The 25,387-nt window shown below is 51.5% G+C and overlaps 1 protein-coding gene across 2 annotated transcripts in view; it reads right to left on the bottom strand.

The window, feature by feature from the left end:
• Nucleotides 1–25,387, bottom strand: part of MGMT (O-6-methylguanine-DNA methyltransferase) — a 287,387-nt gene that overhangs the window by 226,010 nt on the left and 35,990 nt on the right. The window contains exons 1-2 of one of the 2 annotated variants that reach the window (XM_082611390.1): nt 10,508–10,572; nt 1,243–1,379 (exon numbers count right to left, since the gene is read on the bottom strand). In XM_082611390.1, the coding sequence (XP_082467516.1) occupies nt 1,243–1,367 (125 nt within the window). In that variant the 5' untranslated portion in view covers nt 1,368–1,379; nt 10,508–10,572. Of the gene's footprint in view, nt 1–1,242; nt 1,380–10,507; nt 10,573–25,387 lie in introns of those variants that run through there. The other variant, XM_082611389.1, reaches the window with a different exon arrangement.

Here is a 25,387-nt window from a genome sequence, read left to right as displayed (position 1 = left end):
TTTGCTCCTTTTTTTACAAAAAAAAAAAAAAAAAGAATTCAACACATAATTTCTGTGATTTACTGTGCAACTGAACACGCTAAAAGACAAAATGACATTTTCCCTACAAATTATTTGGTGCCTGTGATTTTCTGAACACTAGAGCCAGATGGTTCTCATAGAAATCAAGAAGACTGTATTCATATAATTCAAAGGTTTGCTTATTTTTTGGTCTTAAAAAAGACTATTGATTGTAACGCGCAGCTCTACAGGAAAAATCTCGACCAAGGAGGCGAAAACTGATATTTATTACCGCCCTTGTGCTCATTATAGCCATCTCTGACAGCGGTCCATTAAAATCAATTTTTATGTTTCTTATGTATTTTCTTTTTCTAACATCCTTGGCGCTGTGTTTATTAGCCCGTTAAGACAAATGCTGAGCAAAGGAGTGGGTGGTTTTTCCCCTCTTCTGTCAGAAATAACAAGAACTGCAATTTTAAAATACAACTGCTACTCACAATCAATGAATGGAGGAAACTGAATGTTACGTTTCAGAACAAAACATTAAGGAGTGCTTTGAATTTTTTATGGTTTTATAATTAGAGAAAATAAATAGTGGAGATCGTTCAAGAAAGAGAAACGTGTTCCGTGAGAAATGGCGATACCCTAACTTCATGCTAACAAGGGGATTTCATACCCTTTCTCCTCCGCTGCGCACACACACCAACAGCCAGACACCATCTCCAAGAGGCCCAGTGGAGCTCCTGATTAAGCAATTCCAGGACTTTGGAATAAAAGTCCATCAATAAAAAATTCCATTAACAAAAGTCCCATAAAAGTTCATTACCTGGCAGACTGATGAACAGTGAACACTGGTCCTGGATTTAAAAATCAAGATTAAGGAAGCAGCTCCCTACCACCAAACTTCCAAAGAGATTCCCACATCCCACTTGCTTAAGAATCAAAGCATTCAATGCAGTCCATCAACACCTCTATAAATGTATACATTAATATGTCTTGGGGCTCCTAATTACAGGTTATGTCCCTGTGGTTAATCGGAGGTGGAGGGTTCCCGGGCAATAAGCACAGATGCTGAAAACGAACAATCATGGCCCTACCATTTTTAGAGAGATGCTAACTTTTGTGATTGGTGGCGTGTGGCTACGTGTTACCCTGTGATCAACGGAGAACAAGCAATAATCGTATTCTCTCTGTTGCTTTGAACAAACCAAGCAGTGGGTGTCACACAGGACTCTCACTCACTCAGTGTCCGGCATCTTCTGGCCGTGCAGCTTTATCCCGTGCAGACCCTGCTCACAGCCAGAGATCTCGATCCTCCCCAAAGGGCTGTCCATCATTTTGTATTTCATTTCACAGGTCTTGTTCATTCTCCCAAGTACCTAAAGAGAAACAATTTTTAAAGTTAAGCATATGTGAAAGAGTTTGGTCATTTCTAAAGCACAACAGAAGCCCCAGTTATTCAAGACATAAAACATCTTCCAAAGCTTTTCCCCCATTTTTGTAATTTAACCATATAATGTGTTATTTTTATAACACAGTCACTTTGAAGACAGAAGATTACCATAATTACCCAGAGCAGCCAGCCAACAGTTCACTCTCCTTTCATCTCCTTAAATTACGATCTCCTGGTGGCTCAGTGGTTGAGAATCTGCCTGCCACTGCAGGGGACACAGGTTCGAGCCCTGATCCGGGAAGATCCCACATGCCCGCGGAGCAACTAAGCCCGTGTGCCACAACTACTGAGCCTGCGCTCTAGACCCCGGGAGCCACAACTACTGAGACCACAACTACTGAAGCCCGCGCGCCTAGAGCCTGTGCTCCGCAACAAGAGAAGCCACCACAATGAGAAGCCCGCGCACTGCAGCGAAGAGTAGCCCCTGCTCACCACAACTAGAGAAAGCCCGCGTGCAGCAACAAAGGCCCGACGCAAAGATAAATAATTTAAAAAAAATTTTTTAATTACCATCTCCCTATTCTTATTTATGTTTAACCAACGCATAGTCAAAGATGAAATAAGAGTTCCTTTTAAAAAGTACCTAAAGCTATTTAAAATAAAACAATTACCAACAACACTTTCAGTAAAAACTGAAGACAAAACATGAGATATTTTGAATAAAGTATGTTTAAAACTAAAGCATTATGAAATGAATTACAGAAACGGAGCAAGATCCGACTCAGCAGCAGCCGCGGTGGGCCCGCGCGTGGGAATCCCGCTCTTACGGAAGCGCACGGACTTTGCTTGCGTTCAAGCCAGAGTACAAAAGCTATCCTATCAGGTCCCCTCCACGCGAACAATTCTGAGATGCTAATTTTGGTCAACCCAGTGGAAGTTTAAAAGAAAGAACAGATGTACTAAGAGCAGCGAGAAGCCTGTACCAAGGTTTGGGCAGGCTGGCGTTTTGTAAAAACCCCGTGGCCTCCAGGGGAGGCCGGAAGAGAGGGCCGTGGGGAAGCCCACCGGGGCCGCCTCGTCTCCCCGGCGGGCGACTCCTGCCCCGCTTCCCGCACACCTCCCTCGGGCCACCTTACGCGCCAGCGCTTCCCAGGGTTCCACCCTCAGCCACAGCCGCCCCGGAACCGGCACCGGAGCCCCGCAAGGCCTCCCTGCGAGCTCCGGACTGGAAGGCGGGCTGCCGCCTGGCTCTCCTGACTTCAGCATCCTGGAAGCGCTTCACGTGAGCTTGTCCAAAACCATAACTGCGCGTGGGCGCTCCGCCTGTGCAGCGCGTCGCTGAGCCGGCTACCACCCGGCCCCGCCCCGAGCCCCACCGGGCGGTGCTCCTGGGCCCCCGCTGCCCCCGCACCGCGGCGCCTGTCCGCACACGCCCGCACCGCACGCACTACACGCCGGCTCTACCATTTTCAGCTCTTCTCATTCATTTGTGCCCATCCTCCCGGACTCGCTCACCAACCCCCACCTCCCCGAGGAAGGGCGCCCTCGGGCCCCCTCCTTACACCCGGGGTCTTCCCGCTCCAGCCACCCTCACCTCGAACACCACATCACTGCTGACGACACGAGGGCGCTACAGCAGCTCAGCGAACCGCGGCCCGCCGGCCACACCTGGCCCAGCGCCTGCTTTTGCAAGGGAAGTATTCCTGGGACGCAGCCGTGCTCATTGTTTGCAGGCTGGCGGCTGCCTTCACGCTCCAGCGGCCCTAAGTCCGTGGGCGCCCCTCACGTGCAGCAAGGGTTCCAGTATCCAGGCCTGGACACCGGGGACTGGCCTCTCCCTGACTGTCCCGTCTGCCCCACCTGGCCTGGTGTCTGCTTTACAGTGAAACCTCAACATGCCCCCATCACCCTGACCCCGCAGGTTCTCCTCCCTTCTCTGTGCCTCCACCTGCTCCACCTCCCAACAGCCCCAGGACAGAGGCGCACACGCGTCTATGCCTTGAAGAGGTCAAGCACCATTCCCAAAACCCCATGGTGTGCAAGCATCACTCCCAAGATTCCATCCTAAACCCCTGGGCTCCAGAGCTGCCCTGTTCAACATCCCCCTTTCTGTGCACAGTGACAGGGGTCTGAATCGAACAGCTCTCCAGTTCCCAGTGAGTGGACACAGGATTTTGCTGGGAAACCTTCTCAGATGTTTGCCCGGCATCGGAGATGCTCTCTGACACCTCATATTCCTTCCATGGCTCCCCACTGCCTGAGGGATAAAAACCAAGAGTCTTCCCACCCCCTCCACTCTGTCATGTGGAAACAGGGATCAGACCAGGCAGAGGGAGATCATGGCCTCCTACCCACGACCCCGTCACCTTGAGAAAGTCACCTAAACTCTCTGAGACACAAGTGCTTTTATCTTTAGGACAAACGATACCTAAATCATAGGGCTGGCACGAGGGTTAGCGGGAATGTGTGTAAAGACCTGACATCCCCGAAGGACTTAGGATTACTGTTATCCCTGCCGCAACTGACGTTCTAACCCAATATCCTTGGCCTTTGACCTTGTCGCCCAGAGTGCACTGCTCTCCTCCCTAAATTCTTATCCAACAACTTCAAAATCCTGAACGTTCTTCAAAAGCCAACTGCCACCCCTTCTCCCAACCCCCTGGGTGTGTCCCCTCGCTTCCTGAAGCCAGAATCAACTCCTGACCTGCACCCGCTCACATCTGTGGACATTTTCCATCACCCTGAGCTTCTGGCAGGCGACCATGCTACCACGAGTCAGGGCCCCACGGACAGCAGGTGCATTATACATGTAAGGGGTTTATCATATGTGTGTTGAACCAGATCATGAGCGTGTCCACCATCCGGGCCAAGGGGCCAGCAGAACATTTCTCTGAGCACAAAGTGTGTTTGGAGAAAGGGTTCTGCTGGCACGATGAGAAGCCTGGACGCGCTATCCCCTTCTGGCTGACGCCCTGCACGTTAGCGGGTTAAGAGCTCTGAGCAGTCTTGCAATAGAAGTCAGCTTCGTTTCTTTACCGAGCACTAGCAAACGTGTTCACCGACCCGTGCCTCCTACCTAAGTCCCTGTTCAGAAGCTGAATGAGCAGGGCTCCGTCAAGATGAAGGCTGTTTCTCAGCAGATCCAGGCTCAGGGCCCTGGCTCAGGCCTCAGATCCGGAGCCTGACAAGTCACGAGCCCATGGCAGGCAGGACTCCTGCTGGCAAGCCTCCGAAACTGATGCTGGCTAATTTAAGCACAAAAGCAATTTACTGAAAGACGTTCCATAACTCACAGAACTTCTGGGAAGGCTGGAGAAGCAGGCTCAGAAAACGGTAGGAACCAAGACTGGCCACAGTCCAACCACAGCCAACACCAAGCCTCAGGATACACCTGTGGGAACAACGAGGGACTGAAGGCACGCAGCCGGCGCCGGGGCCACCCCCCCCCCCCGGGAAACAGGATGTTGCAGCCGCCGTCAATTCCCTGCCGCCCGGGCTCCCTGTCACTTGTCCTTGGACTCAGGCCCAAGCAGGTGCCTAGAGCTCACGTGGGCGCCAGGCCAGGGTGTACCTGTGCCGAGTGGCCAGGAAAAGGGACAGCCTCCAGGAGGGCTGTGTCCATGCCAGCCCCGCTCAAGCACACGGCCTGGCATCGCTGCAGAAATGAGACCAGCACACAGCCGACTAGGAGAAGGGTGAATGTTAGATGTCCACTCCTCTTCCCAGGCCTCAATTTTCTCATCAATAAACTAAGAATGGTAACCTGAGTCCACCAGTCTCGCTGGGCTGTTGTGAGGGGCCCAGCTGGAGAAGACAGGAAAAACGGTGAACGGGGCGGCTGGGCGCTCCTGCAGCTTCGAAAGGACCTCTGTCGTACTCAGCGCATGCCCAGCTCTCACCCTTGTTCTGAGGAAAGGCTGGGGAGACACATCTGGGTGCGCAGGGCAGGTCGAGGGTAGGACAATGAAGGTGACCGGGGGCGCAGGGGCACGAGGATTTCCGCCACATGGGAGGACGAGCAGGTCTCCAGAGAGCTCAGGCCCCTCGCTTCTCCAGGAGAAGGGCCTTGCACGCCACCAAGCCGTCCCAGGAACCGGGCTCTGAGCACAGCCTGGATTGGCCGAACTTTGGAGGCCACTGGCCTAGAATGCAGGAGAAAGGCAGCCAGCCAACCCCGGCATAGCTGGAAGGGCTGCCTCTGGACCAAATAACGGCCTCACACTCCAAATAACGGCCTCACACTCCAAATAACGGAAGGGCCGCCTCCGGACCAAGCAACGGCCTCACACTCCAGCTCCTGCATCTCTGCATGGGACCAAGAGGACGCTGAAGCTCGGCCTGAAGCCGCCGTGCTGCCCCCAGTGCCCAGCACCAGCATGCACCGCCCGGCAACACGGCACTGGCACTGGCCCTGGACCACCTGGTCTAAACTCATGCCCCAAGTGCAAGCTGCCCCCTCGTATTGAGCAGCAGCTCCGCTGGCCTCCACAGAACATGGTGAGTCAATCACAAACCATGCCAGGAACCAACAGAGAGCAATCAGTCCTTAACAGGAATAACTGGCAAGCTCAGAATCTGGGTTCTGAACAAGTAGCACGTGTCACTTCTAGCCAAATCCACTCAGCTGGTCATTTAGTTATGTGACGTCTGAGGAGGTGAGCTCCTTAGACTTCCTTATCAGTTAAACAGAATGGAAATCAAACCCCACTTCAATTTTCCTGAATGTGAGGATTCCCCGGAACTACCTCCCCTAAGACTCGGGCCTGGTACTCACAGCCCAGCTCCTTCTGGACTCGGCCTGGCTGAGCTGTACTTTCACCAGCACCTCTGGGTTTTTAAGCCCATTAGCAGAACCACTGCTAGTCAAAGATAATGCACCATAACCCACCAACGGCTACTTTGCCAGAAAAAGAAAAGCTGCAATTTTTACATAATTTTATACCAACCCAGCCAGAAATGGTGTTTGAGGCTCCACAGAAACCTGTGCATGACTTTCTTTCCTGTCGACAGCCAGGGCATTCAGCACAGAGTCCTTCCACGAGCAAAAGTAAAAATTAGCTGAATACTGCATCCTCCTAGGTAATGGATAATGTGTCCCCAGGACAGAAGCGCTGGGCCATTTGGCGTGGTGTGTGTGTTGACGAGAAGCCCAGGCTGAAACAGCAGGTGTGCTGCAGGTCCCGCAGAGCTGGCAGGCCTGGCGAGGAGGTGGGGGGGTGCCTGCAGACAAGATGGGGGTGTCACAGACACCAGGAGGGACCCGTGGGGGCTGAAACGGGGCAGCGGCAGGAACAGCGAGGCTTCCACAGCGGGTGAATATGCAGCAGGGAGTGAGAGCCTCTCAGCACAGGCTGCTGGGAGGTACCGTCTGGAAAGCAGCGATTCCAAACACACACGGGGCTGCCATGCACGATGGCTGCACAAAGATGCGGGTGGAATCCTGAGCCCCAGGAGTGTGACAGACCCGCCCGACACCCTCCCACGGCGACGTCCCAACACTCCACTCCAGAGGCCAGCCCACCGCCAGGCTCCAAAGATGAACTCTCACCAGGAGCGTCATCAACTAACGCCAGCCCAGAGAAGGCCGTGACTGTGACCCCCAACAAGTGAGCCAAGAAGGCAGCGAGGCCCAGTAAAGACACCTGCTCACTGTGGACTCTACAACGTTCACAGCCTCAGCCCAAGTACCAAGTCCAGGGCCAAGCAGGCTCCCCACAGCCTCACAGGGGGACTGCTGCTGGGCGGGGAGGGTGGCTGCCACAGGGGAGTGGGGCCACACGCTGCAGGAGAGCAGCTAAAAATGTCTGGAGAAAACGACATCTACACAGAGAGCTGAGTTATAACAAGGGGCCGGCCAGGAGAGAAGACGCACGTGGAAGCAGGCTGAGGTAGACAGCCGGCCGCAGAGCCTGGGAGGCGGGGGACGAGGCCCAGGGGCCGCAGGAAGAAGCGTGGGGGAGACGCACAGCCTCCACCGGGTCAGTTTCGTGTCTGGCTTCCTCCCTGAGAAGCCCCAGAGCTTCAAACAAGGGGGAAATCCACCAGGTTTGCCTTTTCAAAGGCTCCCTCTGGCAGCTGCGTAAAGAATAGGTGGGAACAGAGGACGGGAGTCGTGAAGGAGACCGTGGAAACGGTCCACCGAGGCATGAGGATGAGCCCAACCAGTGTGAGGCAGAAGGGAGACTAAACAACGAGCCATAAATAAATAATAATAAATGTTTAATCAATACCCGAGTGCCCCTTACGCATGAGCCACCAGGCTCAGGTGCTTGAAACTGTAACGAGACAACCGTGGTCTACCGGGGGAGGAAAATTACCCACTAAACGCAAATCATGCTGAACAATCTTTACAACTTTTCTATAGGTCCAAAATTATTCCAAAGTAAAAGTTTATCTTAGAAAACCAAGAGAGATATGGTAGAATCATTTGAAATATTTACCTGCATCTTTCTACCTGCATTTTCTAAGTTTTCCACAGTAAACCTGAATCCCTTTCACAAGGGTAAAAAATTGTATTAAAATTCAGTGTAATATAAAACACAGGTGATGATAGCAAATGTTCTACATTTATCACTGTCTCAATCTCACACATGCAAAACAAAGGGCTGTTGATACTCTTCTGCATAAAATAAAAACTTAGAGGTCTGGAATTTTTTTGACTTTTAAAAAAAGAAAGGTCGAGTAAAACAAAGACACACGAAAGAAATCGTGTCTCCTTCTCTCCCATCCACCACAAGTCCTTGCAGCCCCCCAACAACCTGGGGCCCTCCCTTCCTGCCTGACGTGGTCTCTCACCAGGACCCCCAATTCACTCTACTTTTAATGCTCCTTAAACACACAGATGTTGCTCTTGCCTCAGGGCCTTTGCACCTGCCACTCACTCTTCTTGAAATGCCTCCCCTTCACGTTCTGGCACAGTGGCCTCTGTCACTTAACTCACAACCCTGCTCAAACATCGCCGTCTCAGAGAAGTCTTCCTAAAGCAGTCCGTCTCCTCTATCCGTTCTTTCCTGTCCTTTCCTTTACAGCACTTACAGCACGTGAGATCACACTAGATTTATTTTATTGGCCATGCATCGCCTTCACTGGAAAGTAAGCTCCAATACAGTAGCAAATGTTACGTGACAGCTCTGGCCAATGAGTAAGAAGTCTGCCGAGCGGTCTTGTTTTGATTAAAAAAAAGAAACATTCTTCTGTGGCTGGCACCATCGCCTCCCCTTTCCTCCTTCCCTGACACTGCAGATGTGATGTCTGGAGCTGTGGCAGCCATCTGGTGAACACGAGGCAAAGGCAAGAGACTGGAGAGCCCCTGGCGCTGACACCGTGAGCCACTACCACACCAGTGCTGTCTGTTGCTGGACGTCTACTCGTGCAAGAAAAAGGAAGCCCTGCTTGTTTCAAGCCAGTGTCCTGAGGATTTCCTGTTTTCTTCAACTTGAGGCTGTCCTAACTGATGTTTGCTATATGCTAGCACTCAATGCATCATAGGTGCTCAGTAAATACCTGTTGAATAAATGAGCTAATTATCCGAACCACTCGATTATACCCGATGTGAGGACTCGGAAGGAGAACTCCAGGATTAACGAGAGCCCACAGCTGGGGTCTGGTGACCCGAGGCTTCCTGGAAGAGGTGCCTGCACAAAAAGGCAAGTCGGAGTTTTCTGGGGGCAGGATGAAGGAGAGGAGTGCCCCTGGCAGGCAGGTCTGCACCTGCTAAGGCCCTGGTGCTAGAGGGAGCACAGGGCGTCTGCGACCTGAAGGAGGCAGCGGCCACAGGAGGGAGAGGACCCGCGTCTGAGAAGAGCCGCTGTGGCCGCTGCTGCAGCGGTGAGTGCCACTGCAGGGGCAGGAGGGCAAATGGTAGCACCGAAGACCCCAAGAACATCACGGGCAGAGAAGGGGAGTGCTGGGTCTGGGACGCTGTAACCACACCCGTGAAGACAGCGTTATGATGTCTGCACCGGTTCTGGGGCTCAACAACAGAATCTGCTCCAGCAAACAGCATGCCGTGCAGGTTTCCAAGCCAGAAAGAGGAGGGAAAAGTTTCACAAGCCAACCATCCATGACTCCTAAGCACCACGTTTACAGTTGCGTAAAATAGGGGCTGTCCTGGAACCAGCAATCCTGAAGCCGCCAACTGGAGGCCACGGGACCACCCTGCGGCAGAGGCCTCGGGAGCCCCGTCGGAGGACAGGGAGGAAGCCAACCGTCAAAAGCCCAACAAACCAGTTTCCAATGTGCCAAACCCACATGTCTGGGAGTTTAGAACTAGCCCACAGGGTCCTGCGGAGGCTGCAACAAGCCAGCTCTTTATTTCCCGAGAGCAGCAGGGAGCAAGCTTACACGGTGCGAAACCACGTTCCTTAGCAGAGTCCCGGAGCTGCAGGGACAACCGGGCCCACGGCTTTCTGGGGGACAGCACCACGGCCGCATTTAGGACACAGATGAAACAGCCAGGCTCCCCATTTCCCACTCTCATGAAGCACACACCCTGTGCCCCCCCAGCCTGGCAGCCTGGCAGACCCAGCTCCCTGCATCATCTCCGTGGCAGCCACCTAAAGCCACAAAGTGGCAGGAAAAAAAATCGATTTTTCATGGCTATTTGGAGACCTCTGCAAAAGTGAAGTGAATTCCGTTTCACCTCTCTTTTAACATGAATGGTGTTTAATGTTCTGAATTAAGCGGTTGGCGCCAGGGGCCGGGTTCCCACTATACCAAAAGCAAGAAACCCAGAAACAAACTGTCTTCTTTCTCCTTTGCTTGTAGTTTTCCAGGCCGGCCACGCCTGTCTAAAACCTGTCCTTCCGGAGCCGTCTTCACAGTCCTGCTCCTTGCACTTTTAACCATCTCTAGTATCGGTATCCTAGGCAATGAAAAATGACCAGAAAGGGGCTAAAAAAAGAAATCGTCTGCTTTCTTACAAGCAGTGTACAAACAAGGTGCCCAGATGTTTGCTACTGTTATCTCCCCAAGGTCAACGGCATGTGGCCCACAGCTGAGCTCAGGCCTCCCCCACGGCGGCCCCACCTCGGGCACCTCCGTGTTGCCATCAGCTGCGTGTGTGAAGTGCAAGCTCGCTGGCGCCATGCGCACTGATCAAGGGGAGCAACCTACCTCCGGCTCCTCCTGACATCAACCAAGTCATCGTGAAATGAAAACTAGTTTTACGATCACCCTGCTGAACAGAGAATAAGAAAAAAGCATCAGGGACGCACCCTTGTCCTCATTACTCAACATCAGCCCACCTAAGGATCAGGTGTCAGGGATTATTCTCATTAGAAAAAACACATGTGTCAAAGCCCTAGAAGAGAGAAAACACTTCATACCTATCACCTCTTAATTAACCTGGCAAAGAGAGGCTGGGAGAAGAAAGTGGATGGGATTGATCCCCACCAGGTGTAAAAGTCAAGAAGGAAAATGCTGGGGAGAAGGCAAGGCCGGTGGCTGAGATCCGGCTCCCACTGCCACTAGGCCAGGGTCTCCCCAGTGGAATTTCACCAGGTCACATTCAACAAAGGGCAGCTGTAAGTATGCCTCAGTTTATTATGCCCTAACAACCAAGAAAGGTTCAATTGGTTGAAATGACTTTGCCAAACAAAATACGGGCACTGCCATCTGGTATATCAAACTTAGAATGGATCCAAAAGTTGTGCAAAAACATCAGACGTCTACACAAAAACCTGCAAATGGATGTTTATGGGAGCTGTATTCCCAATAGCTAAAACTTGGAAGCAATCAACATGTCCTTCACTAGGTGAATAGCTAAATAAACTGCAGCACATCCAGACAATGGAGTATTAATTCATTGCTAAAAAGAACTGAGGTATCAAGCCATGAAAAGACATGGAAGAAACTTAAATGCATATTACTAAAAGAAAGAAGCCAATCTGAAAAGGCTATGTACTCTATGATTCCAATTATATGGAGACAGTAAAAAAAAAAAAAAAAAAAAAATCAGTGGTTACCAGGCTTGGCGGGAGCGAGGGATGAATACCTAGGGCACAGAGGATTCTCAGGGTAGGACAACTATTCGTGGGATATGGCGGTGGTGGGTACATGACATTATACATTTGTCAAAACCCATGGAGAGTGCACCACCAAGAGTGAACCTGATGTAAACAACGAACAAAGGTTTCCCTCCTTCTGGTAGGGGATGTTGGCAGCGGGGAGGGGCACACATGGGGGGGGCAGGAGGTATATGGGAACTCTCTGTGTAACTCTGCTGTGAACCTAAAACTGCTGTTCTAACTTGGCTGTGAACTTAAAACTGCTCTAAAAAATAAAGTTTACTAATTTAAAAAAGAACCATTCCAAAGCCTTCTGTTACGGCCCTGACATGGAAGGGAAATGATTCTCCTTGTTTGCTGCTAAATTTCAGTGAACCCAGCTACGTGCACACACAGAGGGAGAAGAAACTCTGCATTACAGTGTCACAACTAGGCTTCCAAGTTAAAAACTGCTTCTACAGGGATCCCATAAATACTGTGCTCTGCCCGTTCTGAGCTTACACACAGACTTCCAGGACGTGGGATCTGTGAGCACCTTCCTGATTAACGACGCTCTGGTCCTGAAGAATACCCATCACAACACAGGCAGGGGAGTCAGGGCCAACGCGGAGAACGGCCAACGCGGCACCACACGCATGTGCATCTTGTTAAAGCGCTCAGCGTTCACCGGTCGCCTAAACAACTAGCTCCGAGCAGCACCTTATACAACAGCCGTGAAAATGCCTGCCCATCAGAGCCGCCATGTTAGAGGGGCATCTAAGGAAATTCTGTCACTGGTCTTTAAAACAACCATTTCTAGATAAAAACAGGTACTGTCTCCATTTAAAAACTATACTTAAAACTCAGTTTTCCTTTCCAAACTTTTCATTTTTGTTCATGTTATCAAACTAAGGTATGAGCCATGCAGGAAGGTTTAACTGCTTTTCTATTCTGAAGCTCAAAGGCTGTTTTGAACCTGTGCAACTACACAGAAATTAGGGAGCAGCCAGAATACAAACCCACATAAGTCTGTGTGGGTAAAAGAGATCCCACACAGAGAAAAGTGCATCAAACTTACATGTGTACAGTTTAACAAATTGCTCCAGAAATCTCTTGGAACTTCAAGCATTTTTGAAAAATATTTCCAGGTACAACACCAAGGTGGTAACTACCACTCCCATATCCATTCCAACAGTTTATAGCTAAAATAGCTCTGGATCTTGCCAAAAACTGGTGCATGACACCAGAACGTGCCAGAACACTCTACAGTAAGACCCATAAAGGTCTTCTCTTAGAAGTTTCTTAGTAACTATCACTTATTTCTTCAAAATAAGAAAAACGCTCCCCTACTAACCACGGCGCTGCAGACCAGAGTCAAATCTACAAAGACTCTCCGTGAAATGAGACACCGGTGTCAAAGCAAGCTCCGACCTGAGTGTGCGTGCTCGGGGTGCACGGTGGAGCCCACGCACGTGAAGCCACAGGTGAAACGCTGTACACCGCCCCGGCTAATTAATTTCAAGGAAGAAAAGTTTTACACCAAAATGAGCATGAAACAGGAAAAGCACAAGTTTGTTTATAGGTTTCCCACTTGCCGGGCTCCCAGGCCCCGGGACACCAGTCACTGCCCGCTCTGCCCCCTGCCCTTTGGTGGAGGACGGGAGAAGCCCCGCTCTCAGACGCTGTTTGCGCCGCTGACGCCGCTTACTCCTCTCCCGGAAATGCACAGGGAACGTCTGAGTACTCAGCGAAGGAAGAACTGTTCTTTAACAGCAAATGTGTCACCAGCCGGAAGACCAGATGCACCAACGATGACAGGAAGCAGGTTACAGAAACGAATGAAGCCCAGACCTCCGACAAGGAGCCCACAATCAGAGGCAGAATGAGAACTTTGCATCCTCAGCCGTCGCAGCAGGATTTGGAAAAGCAGCCAAGAAACCTTAATTCGGCAGAACAGCCCCTCCTACCTGCTTCTCCTCCATCAAACCGCCGGGGCCTCTGAGCACAGCGAGGAGCCGGTACGGGGAGGGGGGCGGGGGACATCAAGCGCCAGCTGGGGAGCGCGCGCATCACAGGTCACCTCGTCCCGGCCCAGCCTGCTGTCCGGTCCTCAGGGCCCAACGCGGTCCTACGGAGTCTAGCCAGCTCGCACCCCTGCCGGCGCCGCCGGTCCCCGCAAAGGGGGAAGGGAGGCGGCCTGAGGCCTCGGAGCTCCGGCACCGCCGGGGTCTCGGCCGCAGCTGACCCTGTGCGGTCCTGTTCCCGCGGCCCCAGGCGCCCCGCGACCCCCTGCGGGCACCTGAGGTGTGAGCTGCGCCCCCGGCGGAGCGGCGGGCGGGGGGAGGACGAGAGCCCCCGGGGGTGTGAGGCCCCACGGAACCGGCCTCCAGGGCAGCGTGTGCGGACACCCGGCCGTGGCCGCCCCAGGAGGCACACAGGCCCCCGAACCTGCGGCTGAAAGCCCCAGCGCAGCTCCCTGCGCGCCAAGCCGCTGGGCCTGGGTCTGCTGGGTGAATCCCGAAGGCGCGCCCCGGCGCTTCTACGCTTAGACGCCCCTCGGGGGTCCAGACAGCACGCGGAGAGCGGCCGAGTCCACGGAGCGGGAAACCCGGAGTCCCGTGGGCGCCCCGTGCCCCCCGCACAGAGCCCGGCCCCACGGCACAGGGCCCGGCCAGCAGGCTGACACCCGAGCCCCTGCCTCCCCCAATCTCAGAGCGTCCCCCTGTCACCCTTGGCATCCTGAACTTCAGTGAGGACCGAGAATGATCTACCGTGAAGGAAAAATGATGCAACACGCCACGTTTCCCCTCACTTTTAACTCCCCGTTAGAACTGCCTGTGTGCCCATCACTGACCGAAGTATCCGTCTGGGGGTCGGACGGGGCGGGTGCCGAGCCCACGCTGCCCACAGCACCGCCTCACAGCCTGCGAGCGTTCCCGCACTTGAGGCACCGACTCAGTCCGGGGCTGCTCGCTGACAGCCTGCCGTGGCGCAGGACACAGGGCAGTATGCTGGTGCTCACAACGCAGCGTCAGTTCTTAAAACTGCCGTGTCTTGGGAAGCTTCAGCTTCAATATGTCATGGCAGAAAACCACCGCATTCTTTAACCACCTCTACAGCTAGGCACAGTTTAGCTTTCTTAGAGAATCAATAACGTGGGAGAACAGGTGGGAAGATCCGAGAGAAACACCCTTTTCAATTTGGCAGGGCAGCCAAAGCCAAGAGACGCCTGCTGCGGAGCAGGACAGGATGGGCCCCCGGCTGCAGTCGCCGCAGAGCTGAAGGAGAGCCCACTTCCTGGACGAGCAGGGTCGGTGGCGAAGTGAAAAGCTCTCACACTTCTCCCCCTGACAGCAAGATGGGATTCAAACTCCTCCTCACCCCAGAAGAGCCCTGGACTATCAAAGTTTCACAGGCTTATCTGCAATCAAGCCATGAGAAAGAAGTCCCAGTTAATAAAGATTTCCACCTGTGTACGCACGGAACGTCTACGTTAAAAACGTGTGCTTTCTGTGTCGGTGACATAATTAGCTTACCAGGGGGACTCACTATAATGCCGTCTCCAGGTTCAGTACCCCAATCCCTGTCTGCACTGATTCATACAGCACAGTGAGTACAGTTAGATCCAGATTCCATAACAGGCTCCACCGAAATCCTCAGAGAGGGCTCCGGCAAATGGCCAGGAAGGCATCCCCACACCTGGAATGGGAATCAACCGTGGCTTTCGGGGAGGCCTACAGAAATGTCCCTGCCTGAAGCAAGGGGGCTGCCAGGATCCACTGGCCCAGATGCAACCTGTTCCTCCCCTCGCAGCTTCATCAGTATTTCCCTGGGTGTAGTCTGCAAATTCAGCAAGGTGCTCAAGGGCAAGAAGCGCTGAGAGTGAAGAGGAGGGACACGTGTGGGTGAAGAGCCTGGGTACCTGAGCACCTGACAATGATCAGGGGCTGGTGGGATGCAGGACATTTTTAAATAGTTGGAAGAAGTCCGAAGAAAAACACTTCATGACATGTGTTACGAAATGTGATACGAATTTCGTACATGTGATACGAAATTCAAATTTCAGAGTCTATAAATACAGTTTCACTAAAACGTAGCCAGGCTCATTCTGTATTGTCGACGGCGGTTCTCGTGAGTACAGCTGACCCTTGAAAAACGCAGGTTTGAACCATCAGAGTCCACTTATACGCGGATTATTTTCCAATAGTAAATGCTACAGGACTACACGACCCTCAGCTGGTTGGTTGAATCCGCAGACACAGAACCACAAATACGGAGGGCTGACCGTAAGCTGTGCCCAGATTTTCAACTGGGTGCAGGGGGAAGGGGGCTTGGTGCCCCTAACCCCGATGTTGTTCAAGGGTCAGCTGTAGTTGTGACGAGACCACACAACCTGCAGAGCCAGAACTCTTTACCATCCAGTCCATGTCAGGAAAAGTGTGCCACCTCCTGACCTCCATGCACGTTGAGTGATTATCAGCCTGTCCCAGGTTGGGTGCTGTTGGACCCTTCTCTCCCACCTAACGAACAGATCACAAGACCACGCTGATTCCCACATGCTCACCCGCTCGTCTTTGACACCGCAACCTCAAGCAAGATGTGGTTACCAAAGTCTTCTGGAATTTCTTACGTACTGGCTTAGAAAGACTGGCCACTAGTCTGCAGGAGTGCTAAGCCTGGCCACCACTAAGGACCACAGGATTAGGTCCCCTTTATCCCTAATAAAGAATCAGCTGCACTCTATTTCTGCGGTAAAGGATTCTCGGGTGAGAAGCACGGTGTGATTGATGACTTGTATCCCAAAATGGAAGAGCCTTGTGTTCCAGATACGCTCCGGCGGCCAGGAACGAGCCAGCCTTGATGGCACAAGGCTCCTGGAGGGACAGACGCCATCCCCACCACAAGGCCAAGCAGCCACTGACATGTGCGCCGCTTCTGAACCATTAACCCAAGGCAAGAAATTTTATGTTCTAAATTAGCTACATTATGCCCAAAACCTATCAGTGGCTTGATAACTTGAACATATAATTCTATACCTTTTACTCTTCAAACAATAATTCAGTCTAATCCTGTGGCTGAAGCCAAGATTTCCAGACCAAAAGTGCACTTTCCATTTGATTAAATACTAATAAATGCAAGAATAAAATACCAGTCTTTTATCTTACAGTAAATTCTTCAAAAAACCATATACTCTAAGAATTAATTCTCTCTCTGGAGAAGGGGACAGGTTCTTCCCCTCAAAGACAGTTTAGTAGTCTCAAAATCTTAATTACAACATTTAAAACATAATTTATAGCAGGCCAGGGCTTACAGAAAGATGACATCATAGTGACCTGTCAGTCAGCACGGCCTCAGGTGGAGCATCCCGACAGTCAGTAACAGGATAAAAAGAATCGGGCAGGATCTCCCTGCAGAACAGACCACGCCAAGCTATGATCCTCAACAAAGCACGCAAGCTGATATGATACATGCTTGGCCTTTTTTCCATGTGTGTTTGGTATTTTAAAATTTAGAAAATATCTTTACATATTTCATCCGTTAAGAAGTAAACAGAGTGGAACGCTTTCAAAAGGAAGATGGTAGGTGAGCCACGCCCAGGGGTGGTGCCCAGGGGCTGCCCCAGGTCACACCGTGTGGCCGCGGTGGTCTCCAGCCTGATGACTTGGCACAGGAAACCTGCTGCAGCCACAAGGGTGGAGTGGGCCCTCCCTCCAATGGGGTGCTCGGGGCTGAAGCCACGGAGACGTCAGACGTCACCCCATAGGCAGGCGGGAATGTGCCAGAATCACGCTCCATCTGCTACAGCATCCTCCTAACAGGGTCCCATCCTCACTGTAGGTGATAGAAACAATGCATCCTATTAGGAAGCTGGAGAAGAACTTTGTGGGAAACCTGAAGGGAGATCCCCACTCGGCATCCGTCCCAGGCTGCGGTGCTTAAGTTAGATTGGGGAACACGCCTTCCCCAGGGGACCGGTGGGACAGAGCTGGGCCTGCAGAGGGCAAAGCAGAGCGGCTCCTGGTGACCTTCCGCACGCGCGACCTCTCCGGCCCCGTCTCCTCCTCTGTGATGGGGACACCGTGCGGACCGACGACTGTTGGGGCCGCCCGAGGGTCAGGCAGCGCTACTCACGGCCCCTTGGGAAGTCAACCCCAGGCCGCCAGCCTGCGGGGCAGCCAGACCACCTCCGTCCGTGGGTGCGTGCCGGCGCCTGCCGTCCCTGTCTATCTCGTGTGAACTGGAGAGCAACGTGGTGGCCAGGCACTTAGCAGCCAAAAGGTAAAATGAGGTAGAGAAAGGTGTGGGAGCAGCTGGGTGTCATCACAAGGCAAGGCAGCAGTGTCACTGGGCAGCGGGCGGCCGCTGAACAGACAGCTGAGCAAGGTCACGACAAGAGCCTGAGAGCCCTTTCTGAGGCTGAGCGTCTGGCTTTGCAGGGTCCCACGTACCTCACAACGCCCGCCCGCAGTAGAGAAATAACGGACGGAGCCCACACACACCTACCAAAACAGCGCCGAGGACACCCAAAGACATGCTCAAGAGGCCTCTGTGGCCCAGGAGCGGCAGAGACGGGGCAGTGTCCCGGGGCGGCACTGCCCATTAAGGCGAAGCAGGCACGAGGGTGGCGTGGGAGCGAGCCGCTCCCCTCGTGAACCTTAAGTGGGAGGCGTGTGGGTTGTACCAGAAAGGCGACCAGCGAATGAGCACCAGCTGAAGTCTGGCTGCCAACCCCACTCGGGGTTCAACCGTCAAAGGTTCCAACCCCCATATGCTCCAATAGCTGTTGCCTACATTTGATGCTTTGTAAATCCTCAAAGGTCTCCACGGTCGCGGACGGCCTACTTCCGTCTTTGCTGGGGGTGTGTATCATTTTAGTGACCCATCAAAATAAGAGTGAAAATCTGGTTGAGTTTCCAAAAGGGAAGAAAGTAAGTACCAAGGAAGTCACTTCCTTCACCCTCATTACAATCCAGGAACACGGCTGGGACCATCAGGAATAGATTCTGTCCATGACGACCGTCACTTACGAATGAAAAGGAAGGAAAGGAAAGAAGAAAGACCCGTCAAGGAACATCTGCTTTGCTCTTTTCACTTACTATGGATTTCTCGGTAGTGGGACATTCAAGCTTCTATTTGGAAGACAGACGTATCTGTCGTTTAGAGGGCCCCTCCGGTCAGCACAGGTGACTACTTCACAGAGAAAGGTCCTGCAGGATACACCTGCTTTCACCCAGTCTTACACTGAATTTTTACCCTTTGATGTCGAACTGCTCACACAATGGTTCAAGATGTCAAGGTCTCGAACTTCTGGCTTAAATGCTGGCCAGGCTGGAGGGTACACATCACCGAGCCAGATCCAGAGCCTGCACACACAATCAGTCCTGCTCTCTCACCCACAAATGAAGCCCTATCTGGGGAGCTGTACTTGTTACTAAAGCACCAACTTCCCTCTTAACCAGCCACCTTAAGGACTCGCCTTCCCACAGAGCTGTACAGTAACAAGAGTTCTCTCCCGCCCGCACCGCAGGCCGTCTGCACGGTTCATCCAAAGAAGCATGTGGTCCTCTTGGAGACGCCTCCTCAGCCTCAGCTCCGGGGCCAACGACAGCAATGTGGTCACCAACAGGCCCTCAAGCCCCCATCCTTTCCCCGCTGCAACACACATCTCACCCACGTGGAACCATCTCCTGGCTGTACTGTGAGCTCTCAGCGCCCACAGGGGGCACCGGGACCCCCGTGACCCTCCCGCCTGGGCTTCAACGCGTGGTTGTGGCAGCAGCGTGGGCTTCGCGTCCTCCTGCACGCGCGTCTGCCCCGTGCGCGCGTCCGCCCCGCGCACGCGTCCGCCCCGCACACGCGTCCGCCCTGCACACGTGTCCTCCCAGAAAGGACGACGGGCCATAGCACAGCCAAGCCTCTGAACCCCCTGTATCCCTCTGGTCCTGAGTTATCCCCCCTCCCCATCTCCCAGCAAAGATCCACCCCCGTCTGTCCCCGGGCCGGGCAGTGTCAGCGGGCTGGGGACACGTTAGGGTCAGACGGCACCCTAGTACCTGACCCGGCTCAGGCAATTCCGGGCCGCACAGGACAGGGGCAGGACGAGACTGTCTCTGGCTACTGGGCTCTGCTCACTGGAGGCAAAAGAGGATGAAGGCACGGGATCAAACCAGGTTCAAAGGAAATTCAATGATTAATATAGAAAAATCATTTTTGCTCAAGTTGTCTGATTTCAGACACTTGTCATACACATGGAGAAGATATACATAAAATCCACATTTACACACAGAATCTATGTTTCAATAAAAACAAAGACCAACTCATAACCAATTTATCTACAAATGACACAGTGACTAAGTATTGTGCAAATATTTTTCCTTGGAAATAGGGATTATTACAAAATCATATGTAAGCTATACCCAATCTTTGTTCAAATAATTGATTGATGTAATCATCTCTCTCTCATATGTTCCCACTACCATGAGGAAAACCTCTACAGTATATTTCAAAAACTAGCGGAAATGTAAAACTTCGTGCTACAGAACTTAGCTGATACATTTTATCTAAATGACAACAGACTGAATTGTTCAGATAGTATTCATAGATGAAAATCTTATCGATCTGCCAGTTAATTTCAAGGGTAACTTGAATTAGAAGAAAAATCCAGGCTGTAAAAGAATAAAAAACGCTTTGATAATTAATGACTCCTTTAAATGCTAAGAACCTTATCTATTAGCATGCAAACTAACATTTAACGAAGATGTTTTAAAGATACTGCCATTTTCTCCCTTTCTAGAAGACTATTCACAAGATTTGGAACACACTAAGTGCAAAGAGGACACAAGGTAAGAGCCGGTGGGGCTGGGAAGCTCCCCGTCCAGAAGAAGACGACACACAAACTTATTCGTTGCGGTGATGACAAGCATCCTGATGGAAACACTGATTGTCACATTCCCTTGTTTTATGACGTCCTTTACAAGGTCATGTTATTTCTCATTTTTTTCCTATACGGAACACCAAGGCTGGGACAGTTTCTGGAGTTGCTTTTGCGGTCCCCAAAGGTCCGAAGAAGAGCCCACCTGAAGACCCACCTCCCTCACCCACAGGGACAGCAATGCTCTGGGTGGTGCCTGCCCTCCCTCCTGCCCAGGGATGGTGTCCAAGGTGTGGGTCCAGGAGACCTGGGCAGCACACTGAGCCTGTGACCAGGTGTGATAGACACAGTATCCCAAAAGTTCCTTCTGTTTAAAAGTTATCAAATGTACTTCTTTTCATTGTGGTAAAATACACATATTGAGCATTTGATGTTTGTAAGTGTACAACTCAGTGCCATCAAATACATTCACAATGTTGTGTGACCATCACCACTATGGACGCAAAACTTTCTTATCACCTGCAACAGAAACTCTGTACCCACTCAACCCCACGTCCCCTCCCCTCTCCCCCAGCCCCTGGAAACCACCACACTTTCATCTCTGTGAATCTGACTATTGTAGGCGCCTCATACAGGCGGAATCACACAGTACTTGTCCTGTTGTATCTGGCTTGTTTCACTGAGCGTAATGTCTAAAAGCTTCATCCATGCCGTACCCTGTGCCAGACTTCCCTTCCCTTTTAAGGCTGAGTAACATTCCATTGTATGGATGGACCATATTCTGAGGTTTATCTGTTCATTCCTTGACGGACATCTGGGTCGTTTCCAATGTGTGACTATTCTGAATGATGCTGCTATGAACACCGGTGTACAAATAACAGTTCGAGTCCTTGCTTTCAGTTCTTTGGGGTCTATGCCTAGGAGCGGGACTGCTGGATCACATGGGAATTCTGTGTTTAACTTTCTGAGGAGCCACCATACTGCTCTCCACAGCAGCTGCCCCGGTACAATCCCACCAACAATGAACGCACAAGGGTTCCAACTTCTCCACATTCTCGCCGACGCTTGTTATAAAAGTTGTCAAACATACTTCTTCCATTTAGGACACTGAGCAGTGTACAGACTATAATTCAACTTTTTTTTTTTTTTTGCATTACTAACCCACAACTCAATCTAATAACAGGACGAGTCATTTCCTGACCATTCCTGCATTTCCTGTGTGCCAGGCTCTCCGTATGCTTCTTCTCTAATCTTTACAAGAGCCCTGTGAATTAGGCGTATCCATTTCTCTGATGAAAAACACAAGGCTAAAGACATGAAAGTGACTTTTCCAGAGCCCCGTGGAACAGGTAACGGATGGGGCTGTCTGACTAGAGTGCTGAACGGGGTGAGATTGGTTTAGATACGAGTTTATGAATTATGGATTAAATTAACATGTAACAGAAAATATAAAATGAATATGTATCAAACACTTGGAATTCCTTAGGACAAGGCAGAAGCAGGTGTTTACATTAGAACTAAGTTGATACAAAGAAAACATTCATAAGCATCGCTACCGGCAACCCATAAACCTGTGAAACTGTGACAACTGAGCCAATGACGGCCCCAGTGAATGGAATTTGGGGATGGCTGCCGACACCTGGCTGCCCTCACTCTGGAGGTCTGTCAGGCAGAATGGAGGCCTTCTTCCTTCCTGCCGCCCCCGAGGCCCTGGCACACTGTCTCTGCAGAGCAGACACTCAAGTAAATCAAATTTGCTGCCCTCTCTCCCCAGCCACACACCCAGGACAGAGCCCGCTTTAAATCCCCGACCTGACAACAGCCAGACCCAAATGCCACAAAGAGAGGCAGCCCTGGGGAGGAATTCACCCCACAAACCCGATCCTTTTGGGGCAGCCAGTCGCAGGGCCTGGGGGATGCAGACGCTGACCCGGGAGGTGGGGGCAGGCCCGGGTGCTGCTTGAACCAGCTCCCGGGTGGTGCCAGTGCTGCAGGCAGCCTAGAACTGTGCAAACGGTGTCTCGTCCCATCTCTGGGGGCGCCAAGCCTCCCACTAACCACGTCTGCTGCTCTTTGTTCAGGCTGAGCCCCAGAGATCTCTGGAGAAGGTCTCCATCTTGCTCTCAAAAACAGCCAGGTGCACGTGGTTTTCTTAAAACAGTCAAGTCAAAACCTAAGTGATGCTTAACAGCAACTAATTTGGATCCCATCATTGCTCTGGCCACTAAGAAGCTCACTGCTTAATTCCCGGCCCGTTTTGAGCCATTTTATAGAAAAGGTGTGCCACTTGTTCGGAATACCAGCTTTATTTATTTCCCTGCCCTTATTTCCTGTGCCTAACTCCTTCATCTATATCTTACATGTTTTTCATTTTTAAAATTATCTATATGTCTGTAAACCTCCTCAAATTCTTCCCTGGCTCGTTTGAGATACAGATCAATAAAATGACTAAACTAACTGAAATAACCAGCAAGTCTATGATTCATGACAGAGCTTGAGATCTGTTGGCCATGTTTCCAATATACCCACTATTTCACCCATTCTCACATATCAATTCCAGTGTCCTCCCCAACATACATGGTGCCCGCCACATTTTCATCAGCTGGGATGCTTCTCCACAGGGCACCTCCAGGCCCTCACGCGGCCACCAGCACCAGGGTCCTGCAGCACCCTCAGGGTCACCCTGGCTGCCCGACAGCGATGCAGTAAGCTCCAGCACCCCGCACCCCCCAGTTTCTACGGCCACCCCATGCCTGGCAGAGGGTTCCGGATGCGAGAGGCACCGGGGAGGTGCCCCTGCCCCGGGAGCCAGCACCCACCAACTCATGCTACTGAGACGGGCACCGCGGAGAATGACAGAATTTGTACCTCTTGCAATGTATCACTCATCCTCACACTTCAGTTTTAGCGTTTTCCCTGAGATGTGTAGTTTCCCACAAGGCCACATTTTTGACAACTGTATTATATTTTAGTCTCTAAGAAATATCCAATAAATATTCACCAAGGAATCATTTACCGTGGCACATAACATCCAGATTTCCTTTTCTGGGCTGACCCCACTTGGCAGCCGCTGGTTTGGTCACCTGTGGTCTTCCAAGGAGATGGAAAAGGGGTCTCCCTGGGCAGAACCAGTGAGGGCAGCTGCCTGGGCTGCCTCCCGGCCACACCGGGGCGTGCGTGCGGGGGAGCCCTCTGCGTGCACCGGGGGGCCTGCACGGGCTCTAGCTCCCTTCCAGCCCTGCACCCGAGGGTGCTGTCCAACCCCCGGGAACGGCGCCCAGTCTGGGGCGCACACACACCCTCTGCTCCTCTTCCTCTCAACTGCTGCTCTGCAGTAACTTTTCAGTGTCACACTTTTATCAAAAGCTGGTAGACAGAAAAAGCTTTTTTTCTATTTTAAAAACATTTTAAGTATTACACGTATAGATTTCAATGAACCAAGCAGACTTTACATCCCAGAATCATACATAACTGAGGAAAAGCCAAACAGATAAGAATTAGAGAAACAGACTGTCTTTCAGAGCAGAGTTACATGTCTAAAGTCACCTCTGGATCAACTAGAAAATGTAACAGCAATCACACTGTCTCTAAATCATTCTACAGTGGAATTGAGCTGAAGATTTAGTAATTCTGTCAATTTTAAACAACTTGGAACTAAAATAATTAACTATTACTGTAAAATTTTTTCTACTTGGTGACACACAACTTTTTGTACAGAAATAATAACACAAAAGTACAAAGAAATATAAATGTACCAGGCAAACAAAAAGAGAAAGAGGCAACAAAAATGAGGATGGGAGTCCTAGGTGTGTGCAGTGCCTGGTACACGATGTGCGTGGAAGATGCGATTTTGCACGTTGGTCTCACGGGGCAGGATCCGCCACGCGTACCCCGTGAACAAGAGCATACACACCATGCAGACACACGAAAAATTAAACCGTTGTGAGAATAAACTTTATCCCACAGCTTAAGGCAATATCTATTCCAGACATTTTGGGGTAGCGATGATAAACATCTCATACAGGAAAGGCAAAAGTTTCAACCCCAAAGGAAAAAGCAAACAGAACCCTCATAAAGCCGAGTGGCAGACAAGAGTTCTGGCTTCCCGTGGGAATCGCGCACCTCCCTCCGCAAACCAAAGCCTGCCCGAGCGACTCTCCTGAAATAACCGGACAAACAATCTGATGTCACAGAATTTCACTGTACCGATTAGTTCCTTGAAATACATAACTAGAAATATCCACACACACTCCTTGTGACAGGAAATGTTACCTTTGCTTTTCTTCAATCAGATGAGCCGTCTGGCTGGAGACGTCTATTTAATCTGGTTTTCCAAGAGAGAGGTCGGCACCCACTGGACCTTCTCCTTCTAGAGCATAAGACCCGTACTGCTCACCTCCCGGTAAGCACCATGATTTACGGAGAGATCACCTGGCGTCCTCTCACCCCCGTTCTACCTTTCCAGACCTCACAACACCTCTCTCCCACCCCCTCCCTCTGGGAACCTCTCAGCTTGACCGTCCCCTCCAGACCCTCTAAAGGCCATGCAGACGCTTCCCCCACCTCCTCACCTGAAATCGATGGTCTCCAAGCAGGCAAGGTGGGGTGGACTGAACGGGGGTGAGTCACCTGGAAGAGGGTTTTCGCCTACAAGGTGTCTAACCCCACCCCTGAGGTAATCAGTCCTGAGGAAACGGCTGTGACCAGGCGCCGGGAAGAGACACAGGCTCAATGCTACCAGGCTCCCCACGGCCCCCGAGAAGCAGGGGGCCTCTCCTGGGGCAGAAAGACAAGTTGGTGAAAGAGGAAACTGCAGACTCCCCCAGAACAAAAACTGCACAGGAGGTGTCACCACCCTACAAAGGATGTAACATACCACCTAGAACCCGGCCGTTTAGTAAACGTCTTATCTCTGATTCCAACCCTAAAACCTGTGGTGGAATAAAAAGACAAGCTTTAGGCTGTTCCCTGGCTGCTGAAACTTAACAGATAAAATGTACTGAAAGCAGATCCATATTTACTTCCGGGGCCTTAAAGGGTTCTCCATCTGCCAGGTAACTAACACAATCAAAACACCAGCAAACACAACAAAGTGAAGACACAGCATGTGAGGCTGGAAGAGAATCTAAAGAAGAG

This window comes from Mesoplodon mirus (assembly GCF_964341445.2).
Source record: "Mesoplodon mirus genome assembly, chromosome: 2".
Taxonomy (NCBI): domain Eukaryota; kingdom Metazoa; phylum Chordata; class Mammalia; order Artiodactyla; family Ziphiidae; genus Mesoplodon; species Mesoplodon mirus.
This window is presented reverse-complemented; position numbering and strand designations above follow the sequence as displayed.